This window comes from Pholis gunnellus (genome assembly GCF_910591455.1).
Source record: "Pholis gunnellus genome assembly, chromosome: 22".
NCBI lineage: Eukaryota > Metazoa > Chordata > Actinopteri > Perciformes > Pholidae > Pholis > Pholis gunnellus.
The window spans coordinates 11,442,913-11,466,196 of NC_136549.1; the positions used below are offsets into that span (position 1 = coordinate 11,442,913).

The 23,284-nt window shown below is 44.3% G+C and overlaps 1 protein-coding gene across 2 annotated transcripts in view; it reads right to left on the reverse strand.

Moving 5' to 3' along the window:
- The window catches only part of chchd3a (coiled-coil-helix-coiled-coil-helix domain containing 3a), a 55,718-nt gene that overhangs the window by 5,171 nt on the left and 27,263 nt on the right, over positions 1–23,284 (reverse strand). For both annotated transcript variants that reach the window (XM_079183971.1, XM_079183970.1), the window contains exons 6-7: positions 19,357–19,440; positions 10,555–10,625 (exon numbers count right to left, since the gene is read on the reverse strand). In XM_079183971.1, coding sequence (XP_079040097.1) covers positions 10,555–10,625; positions 19,357–19,440 — 155 coding nt within the window. The remainder of the gene's footprint in view (positions 1–10,554; positions 10,626–19,356; positions 19,441–23,284) is intronic.

The window sequence follows — 23,284 nt, forward strand, 5'->3', positions numbered from 1 at the left end:
GGACACCCCATCTGCCTCGCTCAACGGCTCGCATGAGTGTGAAAGAGATTTGCCCGTCAGCAACTCTGGAGACCTCAAAGGAATTTTTGGGGGGGGTGAAGTCGAGCCCCTGGAGTCAGAATCAGATGTTTGATTTGCCCCCCAGAGTGAGACATTACACCCCCCCCCACCGTCGGATACAAAGCAGGGGGATTGGTCGCATGGGTCATTACCCAGGGTGCAGTGCAGCAGGAGGCTGGTGCAGCGTGCGCAATGTGTACACATGCGCATCGCCACATGGTCATATCTGTCGGGGGAGGCCCGGAAAAATCTATTGTCCTTGTAAGCGCAGGTCGGTGACAGTTTGCGGACGTGAGAGGGGCTCTCCACACCTTCAACAGTAGTGCGATTAATCAATGCAGTCCATCAATCACCATCAGAAGCAGAGATCAGAGGCCAAACAGGGGAGCAAATGTTACATCTAAAGCTAGTGAGGGATACTGCGAGGAATGAAAATAGTCAATTTGGACACACTTCTTTGCTTTCTTGCCTAGTGAAGAGAAGCTCGATATCTCCCTCATGTCTGTACGGTAAATATGAAGCTACATCCGCTAATCTTAGCCAGAGACAGGGGAGCAGGTCCGGTGGCTTCCTTGAGGTGCATTGTTAATTCGAGAGTAGGACAACTTTGTCACCTTTGGAGCCATAAATAATAGGACCGGTTGCCTGTTGTAACTTCCATACTCACTGTACAGACATGAGAGTGGTATCAATCTTCTCATCTAACTCTCGGCAAGGGAGCGAATGCGCGCATTTCCCAAAAGGTGGAACCCATTCCTTCAGATTTTGGTCGATTCCACGGTAGGTGTTATCACTTTGAGTGCAGACCGGAACGCTACGCTGCTGGGCGTGTGGAGGAGGTTCTGCATTTGCGGATCCATTGGGGAGAAATTCAAGTCATTTGCTGGGAGGCATGACAAGGCCATTGCTCTGCGTCAGGGTGCTGAACGATGACAGCGGCGCTCGCAGAAATCACTGCCATCCTATTCCTATGGATCCTGGCGCTCATTTATTACAGCGCCTATGGGCATCTACAGGGACGAGAGGAGCCACACACACCCACTAATTACTTTTTTTTTTTTTTTAAGCGTTTGCGTTAATACCAGGTGCATCCTGCTGATACAAACCACAGTGTTTATCACCAGTAATGGCCTCTGAGAGAGAGAGAGGGGAGGGAGAGAAAGAGGATAAGGGGGAGAGGGGGGGGGGGTGGAAATGAAGAGCATTCCTTGATGAGGAACTAGACAGTGGTACTTCTATTTTTTGCTTGCTCTCTGGTTCTCTCCGTGGGGAAGGGGCTGAGACAGTGGTTGAGTTTATCATGGAGACAATAACACTGTCACACACACTCTGTGGCGGCACGCTGCATCCTCCATCATCTATCATTAAGATTAACATAAAGTTCCTGCAGCCAACCACAGCCACAGAGCCGGCCGGGAAAGTCTACACCCCTCCCTCCCTCCCTCCCTCCCTCCCTCCCCGGTTTTACATTAGCAGCCCTCATGTCATTTACTATATAGCGTGGCTGCTGTAGTGATATGCAGCCGGGTGAGCAGATGTAAAAAACGGTCAACATGTCATATCGTGAATACGCTACAAACCATAACCTAGAGAAGACTACCCTTTATTACCTTGAATTAATGAAATGCACCCATTTATAGCAGAATAATATAAAGTCATGATATATAATACTCATCTAACACACTTGTGGTCATTTCAAAGTTCGGGTTCAGTTGTTTTTTGGTTTATTTGCCCAAGGTAATTGCTAAATTCTTTCATGCTAGTTATGGAAATACATTCAGGTGTTGTACTCAAGTTTTAGGCGAGCTTGGGGAGATTTTGATCCTTTTTTTTTATTACAGAGCACCAACAACACCTCCCTACGGAGCCGTATTCTTCATGCTGAATTCAGACCTAGATAGATCTATTATCAGGAGTAAAACACCGCAAAGTGTAAACACATTCCATTCTTCCACTGTGCGAATCACAGGGTGTGATTACAAATATAAGAACATGCGGCTCATCCAGATCCAACGTACCCTGAGCCGTGAGGCAATTATAAACACCGGGACCGTATCACACTCCCAAAAGAAAAACCTTTTTCATATGTTTGAATGGAAATGAAACAGAAATACACTTTTTTTTGCAGCCCCGGTTTGGTAATATTTAGGTTTTGGTTAACAAGATGTGATGTATTTGGGTCTCTTGTCGGTAGAAGAGGACACGGAGCTCTTTGTATTGGCCAGTGGTTCCCAAACCCTTCTGCTTCTGACCTCTTTTTATGAAGCAATGTCTACTTATCATAGCGTGCATGTCCATGAATAGCAATTTCACCTCTCAGACTGTTGAATTTGAATTTTTTTTGAGGAGGGTTGAGGATGTAAAACTATGCAAAATTAAACAGAGAAAAGTGTGAAAAACAGAATTCTATTACTTCAGAGTTTTTGCTTAATCTCATTACCGACAAAGTGACACAAGTCTTGATGACACTGCTGCTCTTGTGTAGATTATTCTACAGGTTATAAAAACAGCCGTTGATAATAAATGCCCTCGCCTCTTTTTTTTTTTTTTTTTTACCATCTCTATCCTTTATTTCCTCCTTCAACCCCCAGAGGTTCATGGGATATTTAATAAAACTGCATGTGGGGGGTGCCTCTGAAACAAATAGAGACATCTAGCCATGTTGGTTATTATTTGCGTTATTATATATATGTGTGTGTGTGCATGTGTGTGTGTGCTGCACCCCAGAGACAGTAAATCTAAACAGTCATATAGGGTTCTCGCCTCGTGCCATCAGTAGTAAAGGTCTCTATAACAACACCTTATCCACCCCACCCCCACCTCTCACACACACACACTATTGCTTTGATCCATTGATAGGAATGAAACGGAGGAGTAAGGCTGGCTTTTCGATATCTACATTACAGTTTCTCTGCTCTGCGTCATAAATCACAAAGCGAAAGAAGCAAGAGAAACGAAAAGAGAGTATAGAAAAAGGACAGAAGGGGGGGGGGGGGGGGGGGTGGACGACTCCATTAAGAAGCTGCAACAGAGATGGACAATGTGTGTTTGTGAGGGCAGAAAATAAAGCGTAGAAGAAGAAGAGACGGGAGATGTGGGAGAAGCAGAGGAAGAGCCTCCACAAAACGCTGCTGGAACGCTCCGCTCACTTCCTTTGTAAAGTTTTCCTTTAGGAGAGAGAACCGAAGAGGAGGTTGAGAGGAGGGGCCGGAACGATATGAGAGGGTGAACGTGTCCCATTTAACATGTAATAAGGCAGAACAGATTACCTGCTCGCTCTCTCTCTCTCTCTCGCTGTCTGTCTCCCTCCTCAAGGTGTCCTTATATCATTTATTACATTCCCTTCTATCAAGCCTCCCCCGCTGCTGCACAAGTCAGCACAATTTCTATGGAGGGGACATATTCCGATAGGTTTATAGCTGCGGCTAGATTCTTCAAAGAACATATTGACTGCCAGTAGGACGTATTGAGATCGATGTTGGGGTTTTCATACAATATGCATGTGTTACGCCAATAGACTGAGTGGGGGAGCGGTGTCGGTACATTTTTCAAACCAACATATATTGACCATGACTACCATCTGCTGTAACAATGTCGAGCTAGTGCGAGCAAAATGACATTCATAGATCTCCGTTAAGGGTGCAACATGCTTCAACAGTTGAGCAAAGTGTGAGACACATCTGGAAAGATGTACGTTCATCCGTCATAATTTGAGGCGCATTAAAACTCAGAACAAAGACAAAGACGCACAGACGACTGACCACAGTGAACGGGCAGGCGTACGGACAAAAAATGGACACTGTCCATTCCCCGGATATCAACCGTCCCCTGCAAAAATGATTATTGATTGCACAAACCGGCTCCAGAGGATTGCTGTTAACTCCAACCGCAAGAGCTTACAGCTTTCTTCCAATAATATAATGACACAACAAGCAGTGGACGGGCAATAAATATTGGAATCGCTGCATACAGCTTAAGAAATTAACATAAGATAAAACTTAATTACCGCCTCGCGGCTGTACGCCTCAACCAACCAGTCAAGTTGCAGTTTACATTCATGTCTGTCCAAATTGTCGAAACGTCATCATCTGATCCTACCCTATAGCTTGTGTTACGGGCAAAATCGTGTATTGTGACCACCAAAAATCTAATCAGTTTGTCCTTGAGTCCAAATTTGAAGAAATTCCCTTGAGGCGTTCCTGAGATATCTCGCTCATGAGAATGGTTAGTAAGGACGGGCGGACAGACGCACGGACGTACAACCCCAAAAACATAAAGGCCATGTCCGTCGCCGGGGCGGAAGCATAATGAAAGTGATGTGAACTCAATACTATTGAGTTTGGTACCAATATCCAAACCAGACTTGTTTTTGACACGTTATCATTAATTAGGAGCAGCTTGGTGGTTTCATGACACCAAAATAATTCTGTTTTATCAAAGAATAAGTAAAAAAAAGACACATTTTCTCTAGGTTCTATACTCTTCTGTATTTCATCTACACTACAGAGCTTTTGTGAGAGACGAAGGATTTAAAATGCATTCATCTTTAACAAAAAGCAGGCAAGCCATTCCCCAATCCCTGGCTTGCTCTTTCTCCTACATACATCTACAACACTTACTGTAGCTCCATCGACAGTATGGATTACACTCGGCTGCCACCAGATTGAGTTCCAAATCACCACATTCTCTATTTATCATCATTTGGGTCCACTTAGGGGTTAATAGGGTTAAGGGGCGGCTGCTGGTTCCCCCTTAAGAAGCCCTCGTGTTCTCTCCAGTTAAGGCAGGCGTCAGTACCGAGGGGGGGCAAATAAATACAAATGATCCAGTTAAGGAGAAAAATGACACACATTTCGCTCACGCTGCTTTTTAAAAGCAGACCTGAGTGACCCCCTGTAGTGAAATCCATCAGCATGGATAAGAGATTAAATAAGAGAGAGAGAGAGAGAGAGAGAGAGAGAGGGGAAGGAACAGAGAGAGAGTCAAGAAAAGCAGGAGGGATAAAAGACGACTCAAGAATGGAGAAAGAGAGAGACAGAGAGAGTGTTTGGGTGAGCGAGGGAGGCGAAAGCAGACGATAACAAAGAGGGAGCGAGTGAGAGAGATTTGAATTAAGACAGAAAACACTGTGTGTAAGTGAGCAGCGAGGGGGGGGGAGACAAAGAAGGATGAGTGGGTGAGAGGGAAAAGAAAAGGAGTGCGTGTCCTTTCTGACTTCTGAGTCTGGTCTCTGGCCTCGGAGCAACGTATCGAGACATACAGTGAAACCGCGAGGTTCCTCCAACGTTGATTGGTTGGTAAATATGCGGTGGACATTTACCGCATACACGAGGAACGCAACCTGTCACATCTTTTCTGCTCCATCGTTCATGTCACTGCTCACTGAATGAAAAAAAAAAAAGCCCCCCCAAGAATATAGAAAAGCAATAAAAAGCCGTGAGTGGGCTTATCGACCATTTCCAATGCAGCAGAGTCCCTAAATCAGCCACTAAAAAGGTGTGAATGTGCATCGGGTGTCTGTGTGCGCGCCCACGCAGGTTCCAGAGAATTGTGTGCTTTTTACAGCCGGCACGGCGAAGCTCTTAAGGCCGAAAGAAGAGCTTTTAAAGCAGTTATTGACTTCTGTCTCCTCAGCTGACCACCATCTTGTCCCTGCACCCCGGGTTGCCTAGCGACAGCTCCGAAGTTCACCCTCACCTGACAGACGAATACTACGACTACTGCTACTACTACTTCAGTGAAAAACACACCTCTACCACTGAAGTACTCTGCAATAACTTTCCTGCTGAATGAGTTCCTGTCATTTCTTTTTTTTGTAATTAAAAGTGCTGCTTGGGCAATAAATCACTACTCCATTAATTTTGGGACGTCAGTATTATTCATCGTAACAGACAGGAGCACTGCCAAAAACAGCCTCGACACCTTATTTACATTTTGTAGCAGCGGGGCGGATTCAGCGGGAAACCTGCTGGGATTTTCTCCAGCGTATTTATCCTCTTCAGTAATGTGAAAGATAAAACAGACGCAATAGTCCTGCAATGCCTTCTTGCAGGACCGTGTGTTGGATTGCATTAGGTTGCACAGGATTTCCTGATTTTGTTGTCCACAACTCAGGCGACAAGAACGTAATGGTTTGTAGATAATGGCTGAAACGTGGTCTTAAACCTAAATGACACAATTAGGAATACACTTGACCATTATCTTTGTTTACTATAATTAAAACAGCAGTGGTAGTCTTGCTGCACTGAAAACTTAACTTAATCAGCAACTTCATTGCTAAGGAGCTTGCTGGTAATATTGCGCATCGTGTTAACGGATGAGTGGGATCTACTTTCTCCCGCATGGTATGCAGGAGGCGTCTCTTGACCTAGGCAGTACAGCACACGCGCGCGTAATGAAGGGGAAAAACAACGAGGCATTTACATTCAACAAGTTGTGCTCCACGCCTCCTCATTCCACCTCCGCGTGCGTGCGTGGAGAGACGAAGCGAGGACCGCGGCCGCTGTTGTTGTCGACTGGATTAAATAAAAAAAAAAAAAAAGATTTATTCAAAAGAGATAAAAAAATATAAAATATACAACAGACAAAGGGAGTGAGTGTGTAGCCCGAGGGAGGAGAGGAGTGACAGTGAAGTGACAGACTAAGATGAGATTTTATTCTCTGTGGTCGACTGTTTAGAGGGGCGGGTCCAAAAAGTCTTGCAGTCACAAGCACAAAAAAGGTGAAAACACACTGCCTTTTATGATCTCATCACAAATGTCACCATCAAGGCTGGAAGCGAAGAGAAATCCAAGTTGTTGAGGCCCTGAGAAGGGAGACGGAGACATAAGAGATGATGGTCTCAATCCTTCAGCATTACACCGGCCTTGTCAGGGCCCACCCATTCACCAGTATTAGATGCCCCCCCCCCCCCCCCCCCCCCGTCCCACCTCAATTCTGCAGGGACCCTGGACAAACACAGAGTGACCTGTTTCAACAAAGAAGCCCAAAGCCCCAGCAAAGGTTAGCACTGACAGGAGGTTTAGGGCCGCGCCACTGTTCTTTCATTCCCCGTTCCATCTTTGCGCATAATCTCACATCTATCATTTTCCTTCATGCCTGTCAGCTTGCATTTCAAACTAAAGCCCCATTGGGTCACTGCAGCCCATAGAGAGACACAGACACACACTCACACACACACACACACACAAAAGCAGATATCCACATGCATATATGTGAGCTCACTCTAATTCATTCATCCTCACACACACACGTTCACTCTAACATACATGTGGTGCAGTAAAGGTCACACATTCAGTGCTGGACAGTGTGATAATGCATCAGACTTGGATAAACAACTAGTGGTGAAGGTGTGGCAGGGTATAAATCAGGTGCAGGGAGAGAAAGATACGGTCGCCTCCTTTTTTTTTTTACAGGCAACTGGGAACTCTTATCTACAGTCAGTGTCACGGTGGAAAGTGAATAAAAGCTTCGGCGTTATGTGTACGCGCGTGTCGAACATACCGCGTGATTACATTATCTGTTACATGTTGTGTATATTTACGTATATATGCGGAAGAGCTGTACGCCAAATGTCTTCAGCACAGGTCGTTGAGAGCAGGTTTGATACCCTGCAGTTTATGATTCATGGCAACAATTTCAGACACTGGAGGGGGCTTTACAGTAGTGGTGCAGTATTTGTTCCTCACTTTAGACAAAAATTGGTCATGTGTCCATAAGTCTGTGGGGGAATATATTTAAATTCTAAAATGTTTGTCAGGGCACAAGATTTTGAAGCATCTTGTAGAGATGAGATGTATTCTTTCTCATATTCGTATTGCTCTGGCTTATAACACTAGAGCTGTGAAAGAATGTAGATACGTGTGTCTCTTCATATATATATATATATATATATATATATATATATATATATATATATATATATATATATATATATATATATATATGCATGCGAGTGTGTGTTGTAACGAGGTCACAGTGATGCAGTAGCGTTCTGGTTGGGAGAGCGCCATCATTCTCAGAAAACTCTGGTGGGAATACTGCAGTAGAACAGCAGCGAACAGCTGTATGGCACACATATGCAAACTACACACACACACACCTCTCCCTTGGGTACCTACTTTTCACACTTAAATATATTTCAACATCACCAAGGAAAATGATCACACTGCGATGAATGGAAATTATGCACATTATGGTTAACTTATGTATAAAACGCACCATAATGAAACTAAACTCACCGAAAAAGGAAATAATATTACTGATAAAAGAGAGAGATATTTAAGACAGTGACACAGGAGTGACATTTACATATTGGTGTTATTCAACTTAAAGTTTTTTTGTTTTTGCTCAGAACGTCTTCCGGTTTCAAATCAGAGTAATTATTTCCCATGTTGGCTATTACAGAGCATCAACCCAAAGAGCCATCATAAGAACATAAGAATGTACGTGTCATATTACTATGACACATACATTCCAACTCCCATCCACTCTTGAGAGCTGATCTGAAATGTCACAGTTTTGTCCGATGGAACTCCCTCATATTCCCAACTGATCTTACATCACATGGTAAACACACCCTAATTAAAACTTGCAAAAGCACACGTAGAGATATGACCCTCGACAGGCAGAATCTCCTGGTCCCTTATAATAAAGCGGAGCTTAATATCAGCCCCAACACTAATCAATCCCTGGAGTGCTACCACTGCCTTTACCGTGGCACTGAGTGGGGAAATGAGGACATTCTAAAAAGAAAGTTGTCATCTCACACACTTTATAACACCCTCACATTAACATATCAAATGCTAATTCTATCAAGTATGGATAGGGCTCCGGCTTTGCTTTTTCTTTTTGTCTTCTATTTCTGGGGGATATTTTCAACTTTGAGGAAATCAAAAGTCTGTGTGAGACAAAAAAATATCTATATATATTTTCTGTTACTATTCAACAGAGGGCACAGACAGCATCTTGTCTCTGTCGGGTCTCTGTCATAATAAGAGAGAGGGGGAGAGAGAGCTTTGAGAAAAGGCACACACATTATGTTCAACATGTGAGTGCATACAAACATACAGCATCACACATGAGCTCACACACATAAACAAAGATGGGCCAAACACGCCCCGTTAAATCCAATTAACCCTCTGCTCTGATCCCCTCAATGCATCCCTGCCCCTGTCTTGTAACACCAGAGCTTCCCGCCATTTCATTAGCACACACACACACACACACACACACACACACACACACACACACACACACACACACACACACACACACACACACACACACACACACACACACACACACACACGCATAGACCCGCACCCCCCCCTCCTCTACCTTTCCACAATTGTAATCCAGTCACAACCCTGCTAATGCACCTCCTATATAATCCAATCAGCCAATCAGCGCTCTTCATGCAGAGGCCTGTGTCACATGACTACCCGCACGTTAGTCCAACATTCGCATGCAGTTAGCACTGTCATTCGGCACTAATGTTATTCCAGCAAAGGGGGGGGGGGGGTTGTTTTTTTCTTTAATATGATTTGGGAAGTCTCAGCTCCGGCTTCCACGAGTCTAGCGCTAAACCCCCGGTGGGCTAGGCTAATCACTTTCCAGCATTTCTGAGGGAGACAATGATCCCAGTGTTAGCGCCGGCTAATGACAAGCTAACACAATTAGCCTAGCCTCCCTGGAGGAGAGCTCAGAGCTGGGGCCCGTTCTTGCCCCACCTCCTACAGGCTCCTCATCCACTTTTCCTACATTACTATGGAGCCTAATGGCCTCCTATTAAGGAGACAGATGGAACACGGATGGGGAGGGATTCTGCATCTTCTTGAGTTACATATATGTGTCGGGTATGTGCTATATCCATGACTGCTTGGCTGTTTATTATCATTACCTCATTTGCTAACGACTTCAATTAAGTAACCATTCTTGCACTGCAAGGTGTGGCGTGTATTGAGTGAGGACCATACATTCACTCATGGTGCTATAATGCACTTTGATTGCAAATAGATGCAAACAATCTGTGCAACATAAGAGAGGGAAAATGAGGAACAACTTTTTATACTTCCTTTCTGCAGCACAGAGGTTATCTTGTGTCTTGCAGTGTGAAAAGCTACCCATGTGTTATAAAACGGCTACAAATGATTTAATTACCCTGTTTGACCCAAGTCCAGCTGAAGATAAAGTCTTACAAAAGAAACAACACTGAAGAAATACATCAACATGCGATCAGGCTTATCAGTGAGCCACATCATCAACATCAGCTAATGGACCGGGCTAATGTGATCCTGATTGAAAGACATCGGTTAGAATGATCCAACAGTGTATTCAGTGGTCCACGTGGACTTCTAATCTTCAATGAATGCGTCATTATAGACGACACACATGGAGCTCAAAAAGCAACAATGAAAGTTCTATTTTTGGAGGCAAACGTAAAGAACAGGGTTGAACTTGTATCTACTTTGGATTGACTGCGTCTGAACTTACTTGAACTTGGCATTCACTTGGTCGGCAGCGTTGTGATAGTTCTCTGTGGTGACCTTGTAGAACTGAGCACTCTGCGGAGAGACAGGGGCAGAAGAAAAAAAACAGTAAGTGAGATAAATGCATGAAAATGTGATTGCAATCTCTTATATTAAAAAAAAAAAAAAAGTCCATCCAATTTATCATCATCGCACATCCTTCCTGCTTTCAGGTTGAAGGTATTTAGGCAAAAGGAAAACATTTTCAGCAAAGTGACACCTCGCAGCAGTTCAGATCTGATATAGTCCTGCCTACTGTGCAGGCGAGCCTACACAGCCCGGCCTCAAACGCCATTAAAACTATAATATATCGAAAGGTATTAGGGGCACAGGTCTATTACCACTTGGGCTTATTGTCCACAACATGGAAACTGGCTTTGTGAAATGTGATTGCTACAGGTTATAAGTACAGTATATGCTCGGAGGCATGAAGTCTGTAAAAAATATTGGGATTGTTCTGTTTTGTGCGTGCACGTATGTTTGCCTCTCCGTGCGAGCGTGTGAATTATGGGTATTTGTGTGTTTATGTGTGCGTCTGAGCTGATCCCGCTCACAAGCGGCCGCTGTAATAACAGGCAGCAATCCTGTCAGGTCAGAGGGCCGCTATAGTCAACAGCGTGCAGACCACCAGTCAAAATCCCCCAGTGACCCATAGCAAATGAACCCATAGCGGGAACCCCTCAGCCTGAATTACCTCCTCAAACACGGCTGTATAACACAGCTCCTCCACCGTTTATACTACTCGAGGAAGAGCTGTTCCGTCAGCCCTCAGTGGCTGTCACGCACATTTATGACCAAATGCTGAGGGATTGTTAAATTTGATGGATGGCTTGATTGAGTCGTACGAGGTTTGATCCAGGTGCAAGACAGCCAATGTCTACCAATGCCTTCCTGTGATGTACTCTACTTTAAAAAATAATATTACTTACGAATACTTTTACTCAGAAAGTAAAGCTCACATGTTTTTTTTTTTTGTTCGTTTCCTGTTGGGTTAATGTTGAGCTACAAAACCAGTACAGTATGAAGTATTGCCGGGTTAAAGATCTCTGAGATTAGAATAATTCAAAATCATAAGCAGATCTTCACAAAGTTTGCTGTTCTTGCAAGATGGTTCTGGAGAAGTTTAAGACTTTTCATGGTTAACAATGGCATTTTAAAACTAGTTCTATCTCGCCTCCGCATTGTTAAAAGAAGAACAGTTAACCGTGAGAATTTGTCGTGCAGAAAGCGCACAGAATCGGGGACCAGCCAACCAACCAACCGACCTCACTGGACACCAGACACTTAAATCATCTTGCATACATTACAGACAACACTACAAATGTGACAAAGGTAAGCATCTCGGGTCCCATCTGCGCGGATTTAACCTTCTAGCAGCCCAGACATTCATCATAGTTCAGAACCGATCAATAGGAATGAACTGCGCTGCTGAAAAGATCAATAGTTGTGCGTTGCCGAGCTAAAAGAAGATGGGACATGACAACGCTGACAAAAGGTCTGATACAGATTTGAGTCCTCTTCATTTGGATCGACACTGAAGGTTCGCAATTGATTCAGAGTCCTTTACTTGTTCACATTCTGAGTTACACATGTAATTTAAAATGTGTCTATGATATATACTTCACAGATAGTATAGGTACCGAACTGGTTAAAAGAAAATAGCTTGATCCTTTGTAATGACACATTCAATTTCTTTAGATCATTTCTTTCCCCTCTGACCTCTCTTGAGATGTCTCAAGTCCACGTGTGTCAAGTTTAATTGATTGGAAATTATTTATTATTGGGTCCCATGAGTAAAAAATTAAGTCATGAACCTCTCCGTGTCTCCAAGACACACATTCAGGGAGGAATTTGCAGGATGTACAGGTCCTGCATGAAATATATATAAAACAACATAATGTGGAAACAAAATAGAGGTCAGAGTACTTAACATACCCAGTGCAGCAGTCCCTCAGGCAGACATTAGTTTGTATGTTAAACACAATGAAGAAGTATGCCCAAAGTTTAAGAGTTAACTTGTAAGCTCCTGTTGTATCGGTGCCCTCCTGGCCTTGAATCAAGTGGTTTTTGGTGTAGACAAAGAAACTGTCAAGAGCTAAGCAAAAGGATTTAAAAGAGAAGCTTATTCACAGATAAAAGGACTAAAAAGAGATTTTTTTGGGGCTGCTAAAGAGGCAAGAATAAGACTTCTCCTGGGCGCCGAAATTGAGCCATATGAAGACAAAGAGAGAGTCGGAAAGAGAAGGATTTGGGTGTCTGTCTAGAATATTAAGTATACGGTAATAATACCTCCCTAAATGTCCGAGCCGGCACTAATCAGCGCCGTAATCCACCTGGAGGGCAAAAAGGCCGTGTGTGACAATGACTGCAGGACCACTCACAACACACACACACACACACACACACACACACACACACACACACACACACACACACACACACACACACACACACACACACACACACACACACACACACACACACACACACACACACACACACACACAGCATGTGCATTCACGCTGACACATGCGCGCGCAAAGTACTAACACACACAGCATGGGTACATGTGTGGACATGCTGCCAAATTATCTACACATATCCTGGTGGCTTTAAACAATGACAAGCACACACACAAAGAAAACCCTCACTCACCACCAGAGAGAGTGGAGAAGAGTAATTTGTGTGATTACTGAGTGGTGTCAAATTGTGATTTGCTGCCGTTGCCCCAACTGATTAAGAACGTAGCTCTGACCTTTTCTTTTTTTTTTTAGCCCAGGGAGGAAAAAATCTTTTCAGGGGCGGCGAAAACATGACCTCGTTCTTTTTTTGCAGCCCTCTTTGCTTTTTGATTGCCGCCGAGCAATTCTTCATCAATAGATGAACAGAACTGCGTAGCTACAAGAACCTCGTTCTGTGTATACGCCATGTGCAATCTACCTCGAAAACAGTGTTTCTGTTTATGTTCATCCTATTTACTCGACGTGCTCTCCACTGGGTCTTTTAGCTCATCTGGAGCCAAACAAAATGCCGGTGGGGGGTGTCACAGACAAATTAAGTCATTACTGCTAATGCACTGCAGCGATATGGAGAAGATAGAAGCTGCACCGCTACACGGGCTCCTGCTCAATTTAGAGAAAAAGCCTCGCATTTTTAATGAGTAAAACAAATAACTCCCTGTACTGATGGCTTCTTTCTCTTATCTGCTGCTGAGCAGGAGGGCCCGAAATGGGGAGAAACCCCACCACGGCCAACATTACGCTTCTGCGGAGCTCGAGTAAATGAGACTTCTGCTGTGTGCAACTTGCTCGTAAGGAGAGCAGAGAGGCTGTTAAACCGTTATTGTGCCTATCCTTCACGCACATTTTAAACCAAAAGGTAACTAAATATGACTACAGTCTTCTCTAACCATGTGTTCAGGCAGAAGGCGAGGCGAATGTTCAGAGGCGGGGACTGTGTCCAAAGTCAATGGAACGATGTGATCAGACACGCGAGACCCCCCACACAGAAGATCGGTCCACTGCCGATTAGCCTACAGCTAACGTCCGTGCAGTCGGTACATAGGATGGAAGACCAGTTTCCCCCTCGTTTCCAGTCTTAGCGCTAAGCTATGCTAACCGGCTGAAGCTTGATATGTAGAGACATGAGAGTGCTCTCTATCTTCTCGTCCAACTTTCAGCAAAAATGCAGGAAAAAAAAGCACATTTAATCATGTTATTCCTTAAGTTAATAAGGACAATTTAAGTGTTTAGTTCATTAAATCACCTTTCTTGCAAATCACTGGAATGAGAAAAATAGAAACAATTTTTAATACAATGCTGAATGAACACATTACACCACCCATAACTATGGCCTAGAAACGTACCATTCGTTGAATAAATACCTCTGTTATATAGTTTTAACAAGAAATGAGCCCCTGAACGCTGACAGTTCAAAAGTTGCATCTCAGTAATATTGTTTTGGCCTGTGGAGCGTTACCGCCGCCGTCTTCTTTCTTTAAACATAAACTAATGTGCCGCTCTGCTGTTGTGAAATCACCATTCCTTGAAAAGACTTCCCGTTAAATCCCCGTGAATCCCATCATGCGGCTATAACAGCGAACAGTCTCCGACACAATAACTCAACACTGCAGCACTCTGTCATGTTTTCACTCCGGATTACCGTGCGTCTCCAGTTATACAACTAGCAGAGCCAGAGAGACGACACCGAGCGCTTCACGGTGGAGAGAGAGGAATTCTAAAAAAACCCGTCTTTACTGCTATAATAATACAGCAACAAGACCATCAAGACACAATGCTTGTAATTTTTGGAATTGTTTCACTTGTTTACAGACAACAAGCTAAATGTACTTAAAATTTGAGCTTCAGTCTTCAGAGAGAGCGACTGAGAGCAAGAGATCGAGAGGGAGAGAAAAATGAGAAACTGAGGGGGAGATGAAGACACCAAGTCAGAGGAAGAGAAAGAAGCTATTACTGTTTTTTTAATACTCTTTCCTCCGCATGTCTTCCTTTCACAGTGCCGTGATGCTTTGCTATGAGATGGCAATTGCTGCAGTGATTGTCCTCCATAGGAGAGCAGAAAAATCCAATTTCATCGATATACAAGGCGAAAAGAAAGATAGAAAAAAAACGAATAAAAGAAATAAAGAAATTGAGGCATGGAGGAGAAAAAAAAAACACACACACAACTCAAAATAAATAAATAATCTGAAAAAGACAGAGATATATAGAGAGACAGATGTGGCCAGGAGGGAGGGCTTCATAAAAAAAAAACAGGAAAAAAAAGCAAAAAAACACGGGCAAGTTGATTGTTAAATATGAGATTGTTTTACAGCAGGGCAGGTATTGAGTGAAGATTTTATAAATATATAGATATTGTTTTCAGGGGCTATTTGGTAGCTGTGGCCCCAATGAGCGGCAGCAGCAGAGGCAGCGGGCCGAGCTGCCTCGGAGCTGGTGATGGCCTGTCACTGGAAGCCCCTCTGATGAATGGCTATGTTGGATTGGAACAGACGTGTAATATATATCAGACTTATATTCTCTCTCTCTCTCTCTCTCTCTCTCTCTCTCTCTCTCTCTGTGTGTCTCTTGGTGCCTCTTTGTGCCGGTGTGCAAGATGCTGGGGAAATCCTGAGGTGAAGGGAGGAACGGAGGGAGGGCGAAGAACGCGCCGTGAGATAATATTAAGCTGGAAGTGAAATCACCAGAGCCTTGTTCACCGCCCACCAACAGGCTCCTTGAGACTGGGCAGCAATGGCAATGATTTAGTTCACGGCCACATATTTTAAGAGTTTATTTTATGTATGTTTACACAGTATTTCAACTCCCCCACTTGTGTTAGGGGCTTCAATGAACTGTGATGAGCAGGTCCTTTTCACACGCCGTTACTCATGAATATTTAAAATCAGCTATGACGTGATGATGAGGGAAAAAAATGTTGTGAAAGTCCGAAATGTCCCAAAAAATGTTTTCACACTAGAAATTAACCCCAAAAAATGGTTCAATTCACCCTTCGCCAATAAACTTAGGGTTGCCAACGTAGGATTGGACAGTGGCCTCTCTAGGGAGGGGCTTAGCGAAGGGACCGAGACGACCTCTTTTATGTCTACTTTGATACACACTTGTATCTTCCTTGAAATGCGCGCTCTCTCTCTCTCTACTGTCTAATACAGTTTGTATTGAGCTCATTCATCTGAAGTGGACGCTATCCACCAAGCGGGCGTTTTCAGAGCGCACACAGGAACAGAACATGCCACTTGTGACTTTGTTTGGTTTGCTGCCGGGCTCACGTTGGAGAGAGGATGGAGTGAGGCGGGGCCAAATGGGGCCAGAACATGAGAAAGGAGCGTTATTAGCACAGTGCAAACTGACTGCACCCCCCCTATGGAGCCCCGCGCCGCTTGCTGCACAGTAAGACAACATGCAATATGGCCGCCATTGATCCTCAGTCACACGAAGCATCACTCAGCGTCACACAAAAACGCACACATGTGCGCCGCTTCTGTCGGGTTTCGGCTCAGCAACTTTAAATAAAGAAAAAGATAATCGCAAATTTTGAAGACAAAGTGCTTTGGAACTATAAATGATTTATAATTTAATTCCTGTGCATGAATCAATAAATGTTCATTTTCACAGACCGCCCTTTTGTCCAACGTTCCCCGTTTCTCACTTTTTCTTTTACTATTCAGTGATTCGGGTTGTAGTGCTCTTTTAACCTTTCCTTTAAGACTCTCGTTCTTTATCATTTGATGACATTTTATCTTCTTTTAGCACTCTTCCACCTCCTTAAACTTTTGTCTTTTGTCTTGTTCTTATCCTCACTCACTCACAAATGTCACTTCATCATAATTCCTGTGATAGCTTCGCAGGTAGAATCCATTTCATTCTAGTTTGTCTCCAGCTGTCCAGTCTCTTTATCTATCTCGTCTTTTATTGTGTTGAATCTCTAGCGTTTCCTCTTCCCTTTAGCTTCTCTCTTTCGTACAGTATCTCTTTCCTCACTCTCTCTCTCAATCTTCTCTCTCTCTTTGAGGTGTGAAGGTGATTTGTTGACACTTTGATCTAAGGAATATTGACCAGTGGCCAACATGACTGATGGAAAGCCAGTGTCTGAAGTCAATAATGCCTGTGTTAGTTGGGACTCATTGCTTCTGCCATCAGCGCTCACATTTTCTCCGTTGCGGGGCGATGCAGTCGGGCTACACGGTTTAAAGATGTAATAATGCAACACGAGATGAGGAATTGAAAGAGAGACGCTCAGCTATCCGGACGGAGCAGCGAGCATGCCTCCATCTCAGAATATTTAAACATCTTTAAGGTCTTTTGAAAGCCACCATCCTGCTGAAGAAAGTCCGTTCGAAAGGTGCAGATGTGTTCTTGGCAAAATGATCCATCACTTAACGCACACCTTCCCCTTGACATCAGCAAATGGCGTCCTCCTCTCTACCGCTACCCAACCGGAGTCGTACAGACCAATGCACATCCAATTACCCACAGAAGTCCACTCAATACCCACTGGCTCAAGAACTCATCCTGAGTGAAGGAGGGAACATTTGCTTTATTGACCCAACAAGGATAACTGTCCGCTAATGGGAACCAACAAATCCACACGGAAAATATTAAACAAACAGTGAATTATTATAAGGGTGCTGCTGTTTAATCAGCTAAGAACGAAAAGTATGTTGTAATAATGGTGTAAGACATAAGACACCACATTCTTTCATCATTTGACATTGAGGTCCTATTGAGGACAATGTGTCCCCCCCTGAGTGTGTGATATTTTGCCATGCTTGTATTCATGTGAACTTCTAAAAAGAAAAATATGCGAGTGCCTTTCTCCTCCTCATCGAATATCTGTCTTCACAACGGTGTGAAATCTCCATTTTTTTTCCACCATAGAGAGCGTTTGACTTTTCAGCCCCATCCAAAGGGGACAAAGCTCCTTCCCAGCATGAAGGCGTCAATTTAAGCGCATTAAATCTGGCCTTGTATCCTTCCCAGGATACACCTATGATTTGAGAGCAGCATGAGGGCGTCCTCTTTTTATTTTGCCACACTTTAACGGGGCATTTGACCCTGGTTTCCTGCCTTGCAGGCGTCTCACTCTGGGACCAGCGTGGGGCTGCCCTTTGAAGTGGGCTAAGCACGCCAGCTGACCTTCGTCCCCCTCCGTAGGACACTAGTTTGACAAGGACCATCAGGGTAGAGACATTTTCAGCAACAGGAGGACACACACAGGGCTGACTGAGATGTAACCTTTTCTCCTTCAGGTGGAGGTAAGGAGGGTTGAAATTAAAAGAAGAAAAGGGAGCGCCAGAGAGCAGAGGAGTCGCAGAGAGACAATCCGAGAGAACAAGAGAGAGAGAGAGCGATGTGCACCACACGGGGGAACACATGCCGAGTTTAAGTTGAAGGATGAAAACAGAAACAGTGGGACGGAGGGATGAAGAAAATGAATAAATGTGACTGTACTTTAACTGAACCCAATGCGACCACTGTGTACTGGATTGTGTGCATTAATCTGCGTGCGCTCGCTCACGTGTTCCCACTGTGGCGTGACGATGAGTGCGTTATACATTAATAGATGTATGAAACGTTTCCCCAGGCAACAACTAGCTGCAGTGTGAGATGTATGGTTCTTGAAAAATAGCAATGATGTCACTTTGCTTTGTGACTGCGTAACGCAGCATTTAGTTTTTACTTTGTCTTCCGTCGTGAAAAGGAAAGTTATCTTCTGCTTCACCTCTTGAAACCGTATCCTCCACCTTGGCATTTTCTCATTACTTGTGCTTTGGTTCTATTATTTATCTTTTTTTATATCACTCTTGTAGTTATGTGTTGAGCAAAACTCTGCAACGAATCAATTACAGTTAACAACACACGTACAGAATGTATAGCTCTACGTACAGTATGCTCAGTAGACTTGCAGATCAGTATGTTTCTGCCTTTCAATAATGTGTCGGTATCTGCATTCCAGATGTTAACATCAACACCGTGTAATAGGAGACACAGTTTTGGATTTACTACTTGATAATTTGATGAAAAAATGTTTTTCTCTCCAACGTTGTCTGAGAATTAATCTCAGCGAACGGTTATAAAAGCTATACTGGTTAATAGTGACACAAACATCATAGGATGACTCATATCATCGCTTTATTTCTGTAGTAACCGGTTGAGCCTAGTTATGTGAGTTTGGTTGAACATTAACATCACCTACATCCATATAAAGGCAGTTTTCAGGTTGACTTATGGTGCAAACGGTTTCTTACCCTCTCCTCCAGCCGAGCCACCTGCTCTCTGTAGAAAGCATCCTGCTTGTTTAGGTCTGCTTCTCTGGCCCCCAGCTGCTTGGCCTGACACACACACACAGAGGAGAAGAAAAACCATCACTTGGGTGCTCAGTGGAGCAGTGCCAATTCTATGATAAAATGCACGCATACACAAGTATACATCAGAGAGGTAAAGAAGAGGGAACTCAGACACAGGCGCTCTGTTTATAATCATATATAGACTAGACTGTGAACCTTTTTTCATTTAATGTGTGATGAGCGCTGTGCCTGCCGGCGTGCACATAGACAAGTGTTGCCTGTATGTGCACATACAGCTCGACGTGTAGAAAAGTGCGTCCATTGTCTGTGAGACTGATGATGCCTCGGCACGTATTGTATGTGCGTCTTTGTCCTCTTGCGTTCAATCTTGGGCCAAACCGCTATCAGGTCAAGAGGATAACATCAGCTCTCAATAAATATATATATCTACCCAGCACTACCAATCTCCGCTGTCCTTCCCTCTACTGTGACCTTCACTGAACGTACGGCTGACTCTCTGGGTGATAAGACCCGGACGTATCGGCTTCCACAGAGGGAAGAGCAGTCCTTCACACTGGGAGAGAGGGCCACTGACTCAAATAGAAATTAAAATTCTACTAATGGATGATCATGATAAAACACTGGTGATTTGGGACTTGTATCGCGCAAACTGAGAGGTGGTTATTCAAAGCCACAGCGAACTCTGGGGCCCAACCACATTTGTATTATTATGACTGCTCCCTTCTGTTAATAAGATTAGAAAATAAGCTGAAATCTCATCTATAATTCTACAAAGCATATGGAGGAAGAAAGCTGTAAAAGGGGATTATCGAAAATATGGAACAGCTGAAATAAAAATATGTGTCAAAGAGGCTGAGACCGTGGCGCTATGATGCAGAAACCGTGAAAGAGAACTGTAGAGTCTAACAGAAGGTAGAGACCTCTCGACTTACCTTCCGTCCAATCTCCTGAATGAGGGAAGCATCGGGGGGAAAAACAACAAGAGAAAAGAGAAAGGAGTGTAAAAGAGGCACTGATTCATCCATGAACTTCTTCAAAGTGACATTTGGAAAGGTTTGGTATTCAGAGGGTCGGGGTGACTGGCTGACACACTGTTCTGCTTGAACACTCGCACTCCGTCCTCTCCATCGCTTCTTGCACCGGCATACACACACACACACACACACACACACCAGCGCCTACTCACACATAAATACATGTGTGGTATATGACCATGAACTGTGGCTCCAAACCTTCAAAGACACACCGCCATATTGCAGAGGACTGTCCTACGTAAAGAAACTTTGAAGCCTTTGCTTTCAGCACGAGGAGTGTTGAAGGAGACGGAGGGGAGTATGAAGAAAACAACGTATGGAGGGAAAAATTGCATTACCCCATCCAATCTCTACTCCTCTGATAACCATCTGTGTTTGGGCGACTCGGTGCACTGCAGGCGGAGCTGTGCGCTCTATGCATTGTGATGAGGAGTGTCACACCGAAGGGCTGTGCTCGCATGAGATGAGTGGTGGTGGTGTGTGAGGGGGGGTTTCAAAGTCAAGGGGATGCTCCAAGCTTACGCGCCTCAATTAATACAGAAACACGGGCAAAACACCTGCGCAGGCACACAGTGAGATAATGCCATCCACAGGTCCAGAACACTCTACAGCACCACTTTATGGCATTCCTGACAACACTCGGTAAAGCAACACCACAACCTAACATTAGCCAGCCTTCAGCGTTCAGGCCAGACGATTGTCTCCACTGTTTCCCCCCCTTTTGCATGTCTGAAATGCTTTTTACGTGGCCGGTGTGATGGAAAAAGCTCAAGAGGCCGGCACTTGATGGAATCAAGTTGAACTTAAACCTGAGTGTTGGCTGACTGCACCCTGGAGTACGCCCTTAAAAAGTCTGTAGCAAGTACACGGGAAGTAGCACCGTCTTGACCTTAAAGTGTTTTATCGATTCCAAGCGTGCAATCGGGGCTTCTGGGATAGATTGGCAAAGTTTTCGACAGGCCGTGTTAACGTTGGACCAAGGGGCCAAAAAAAAGAAAAAAACCTGTCTCCACCAACAGCTCAATTTAAGAGGAATAGGAAAGAGATGATGGGATGGAGGGGAACACAGAGGAGAGGATTGGTCGTGTGGAAGTGTGTCCAACCTCAATGTTACGCTGATAGGTGGCGACTAAAGACTTTGGCTTTGCAGATTGAAAGACAAAAGATGCACGCAGACGCCGGGACACAAACAAACGGCTCAGACACTGATCTGAAACGCACATATCAGCACTTACACACACACACACACACACACACACCAGCCGGAGCAGCTGTACCCACAGAGAGCGGGTGGAGAGATAAATGTGTGCTGAAGGCGAGACTAAAGGGGTCATTAAAAGAGGAGAGGTGGTGACAGAAATGTGGGGCCAGGGATTGTCCTTTTTTTTGCTCACTTTTGTGTGCGTCTACGCGCAAGTCTGTGCATACATGCAGCCGTGCATGTATGCAATTTCCATGCAAGCAGGTTGTCCCTCCTCTTTGATGACACACCCCCACACACACACACACACACACACACAATCTCAGGATTACTTCCGACTGATTAACCCCATTCAGCAGACTTTAAAGATAATCTAATCATACCAAAGGCCAAACAATGGGACAGACTTCAACACTGCCCATGCACCCTTTGTTCACCTAATGAAGAGGCGGTCACGGGTGGAAGAGGAGGAGAGCTGGGGTAAGTGTGGGGGGTGGTAGAGGAAGAGAAGGGCAGAACTGGACATGAAATGGAAAAAAGAAGGAAAAAAAATGGAGAGGGGAAAGAATAGAGAGATAAGAGACAAAGAGAGGAAGAGGACAAAAAGAAAAAGGTGATTTCTCATTGGAAGTGTCAAGAATGGAGAACTGGCTGATAGATGGGGACAGTCTGGGCCAAGTGCATCTCCTTAACTTTAGAAAGAAGTTAGAGAGAGAAAACGATCACAAAGTACAGAAAGGAAGATATAAGTGGAAGTAAGAGGAGAAGAAGGGAACACCTGAAGTTCTCGTGACTTTCCAGCTTTGAAATCTTTTTTTTTTAATTATCTGAGACGATGATTTCTTGGAAGCCAGAAATGACTGTCAATCCCCCTCATGATGAAAGAGTTTTATGAGCACTTTTATCAAAACTTTGCAAGTCCAGAGGACGATGTAATTCATTTTTGGCTAATTTACTCATTCTAATTCGACCTTTCGTCTAATTTTCCTGTGCAGCAACCCGTGACATGTGGAAGAAAAAAAAAAGCAGCCCGGTGAAAATACAAACACTCAAAAACAATAGCCGACAGTAATCCAGTCCACACACTGCGGTTTGTAGCCCAGAAAACTACAACAACTGCAAACTTCTACGCCCCCCCCCCCCCGTATCCATCTCCCTCCGGCCTCTTATTAAGTACAGTAGCACAACGGCTGAGGGTGACAGGCAGCTGAGAGTGAGACCGCGGTGGTCAGATTAAACGGATCGTTTAGGCGAGGTGAACGCCTCTGTGAATATCAATTAGCAAGCCGCTGAATAATTAAGGACAGCCGTGTTTTTTAATTAGCCGACTGCCGCAGTTTGAGCTGGGAGCGAAGGGCGCCGGAGAGGAGGAGGAGGAGGAGGAAAGGAGGAGGAGGAGGACAGGAGGACAGGAGGATTGCAGGAAGGATGAAAACAGGTGGATTTTGCTGCGTCAGGCCCCCCCATACACACACGCACACACCTCCTGTTCTCTCACTGATTTGCTCGCGTACACTCCATTTTCTTTCACACCAGCTTTTTGTTTTTGTTTTAAGTGTTCTCTCTTTTTCTTTCAAAAGCATTCCTCTGAAATATAAATAACTGCTGCCTGCAGCGTTCAGCAGGCTTAGGG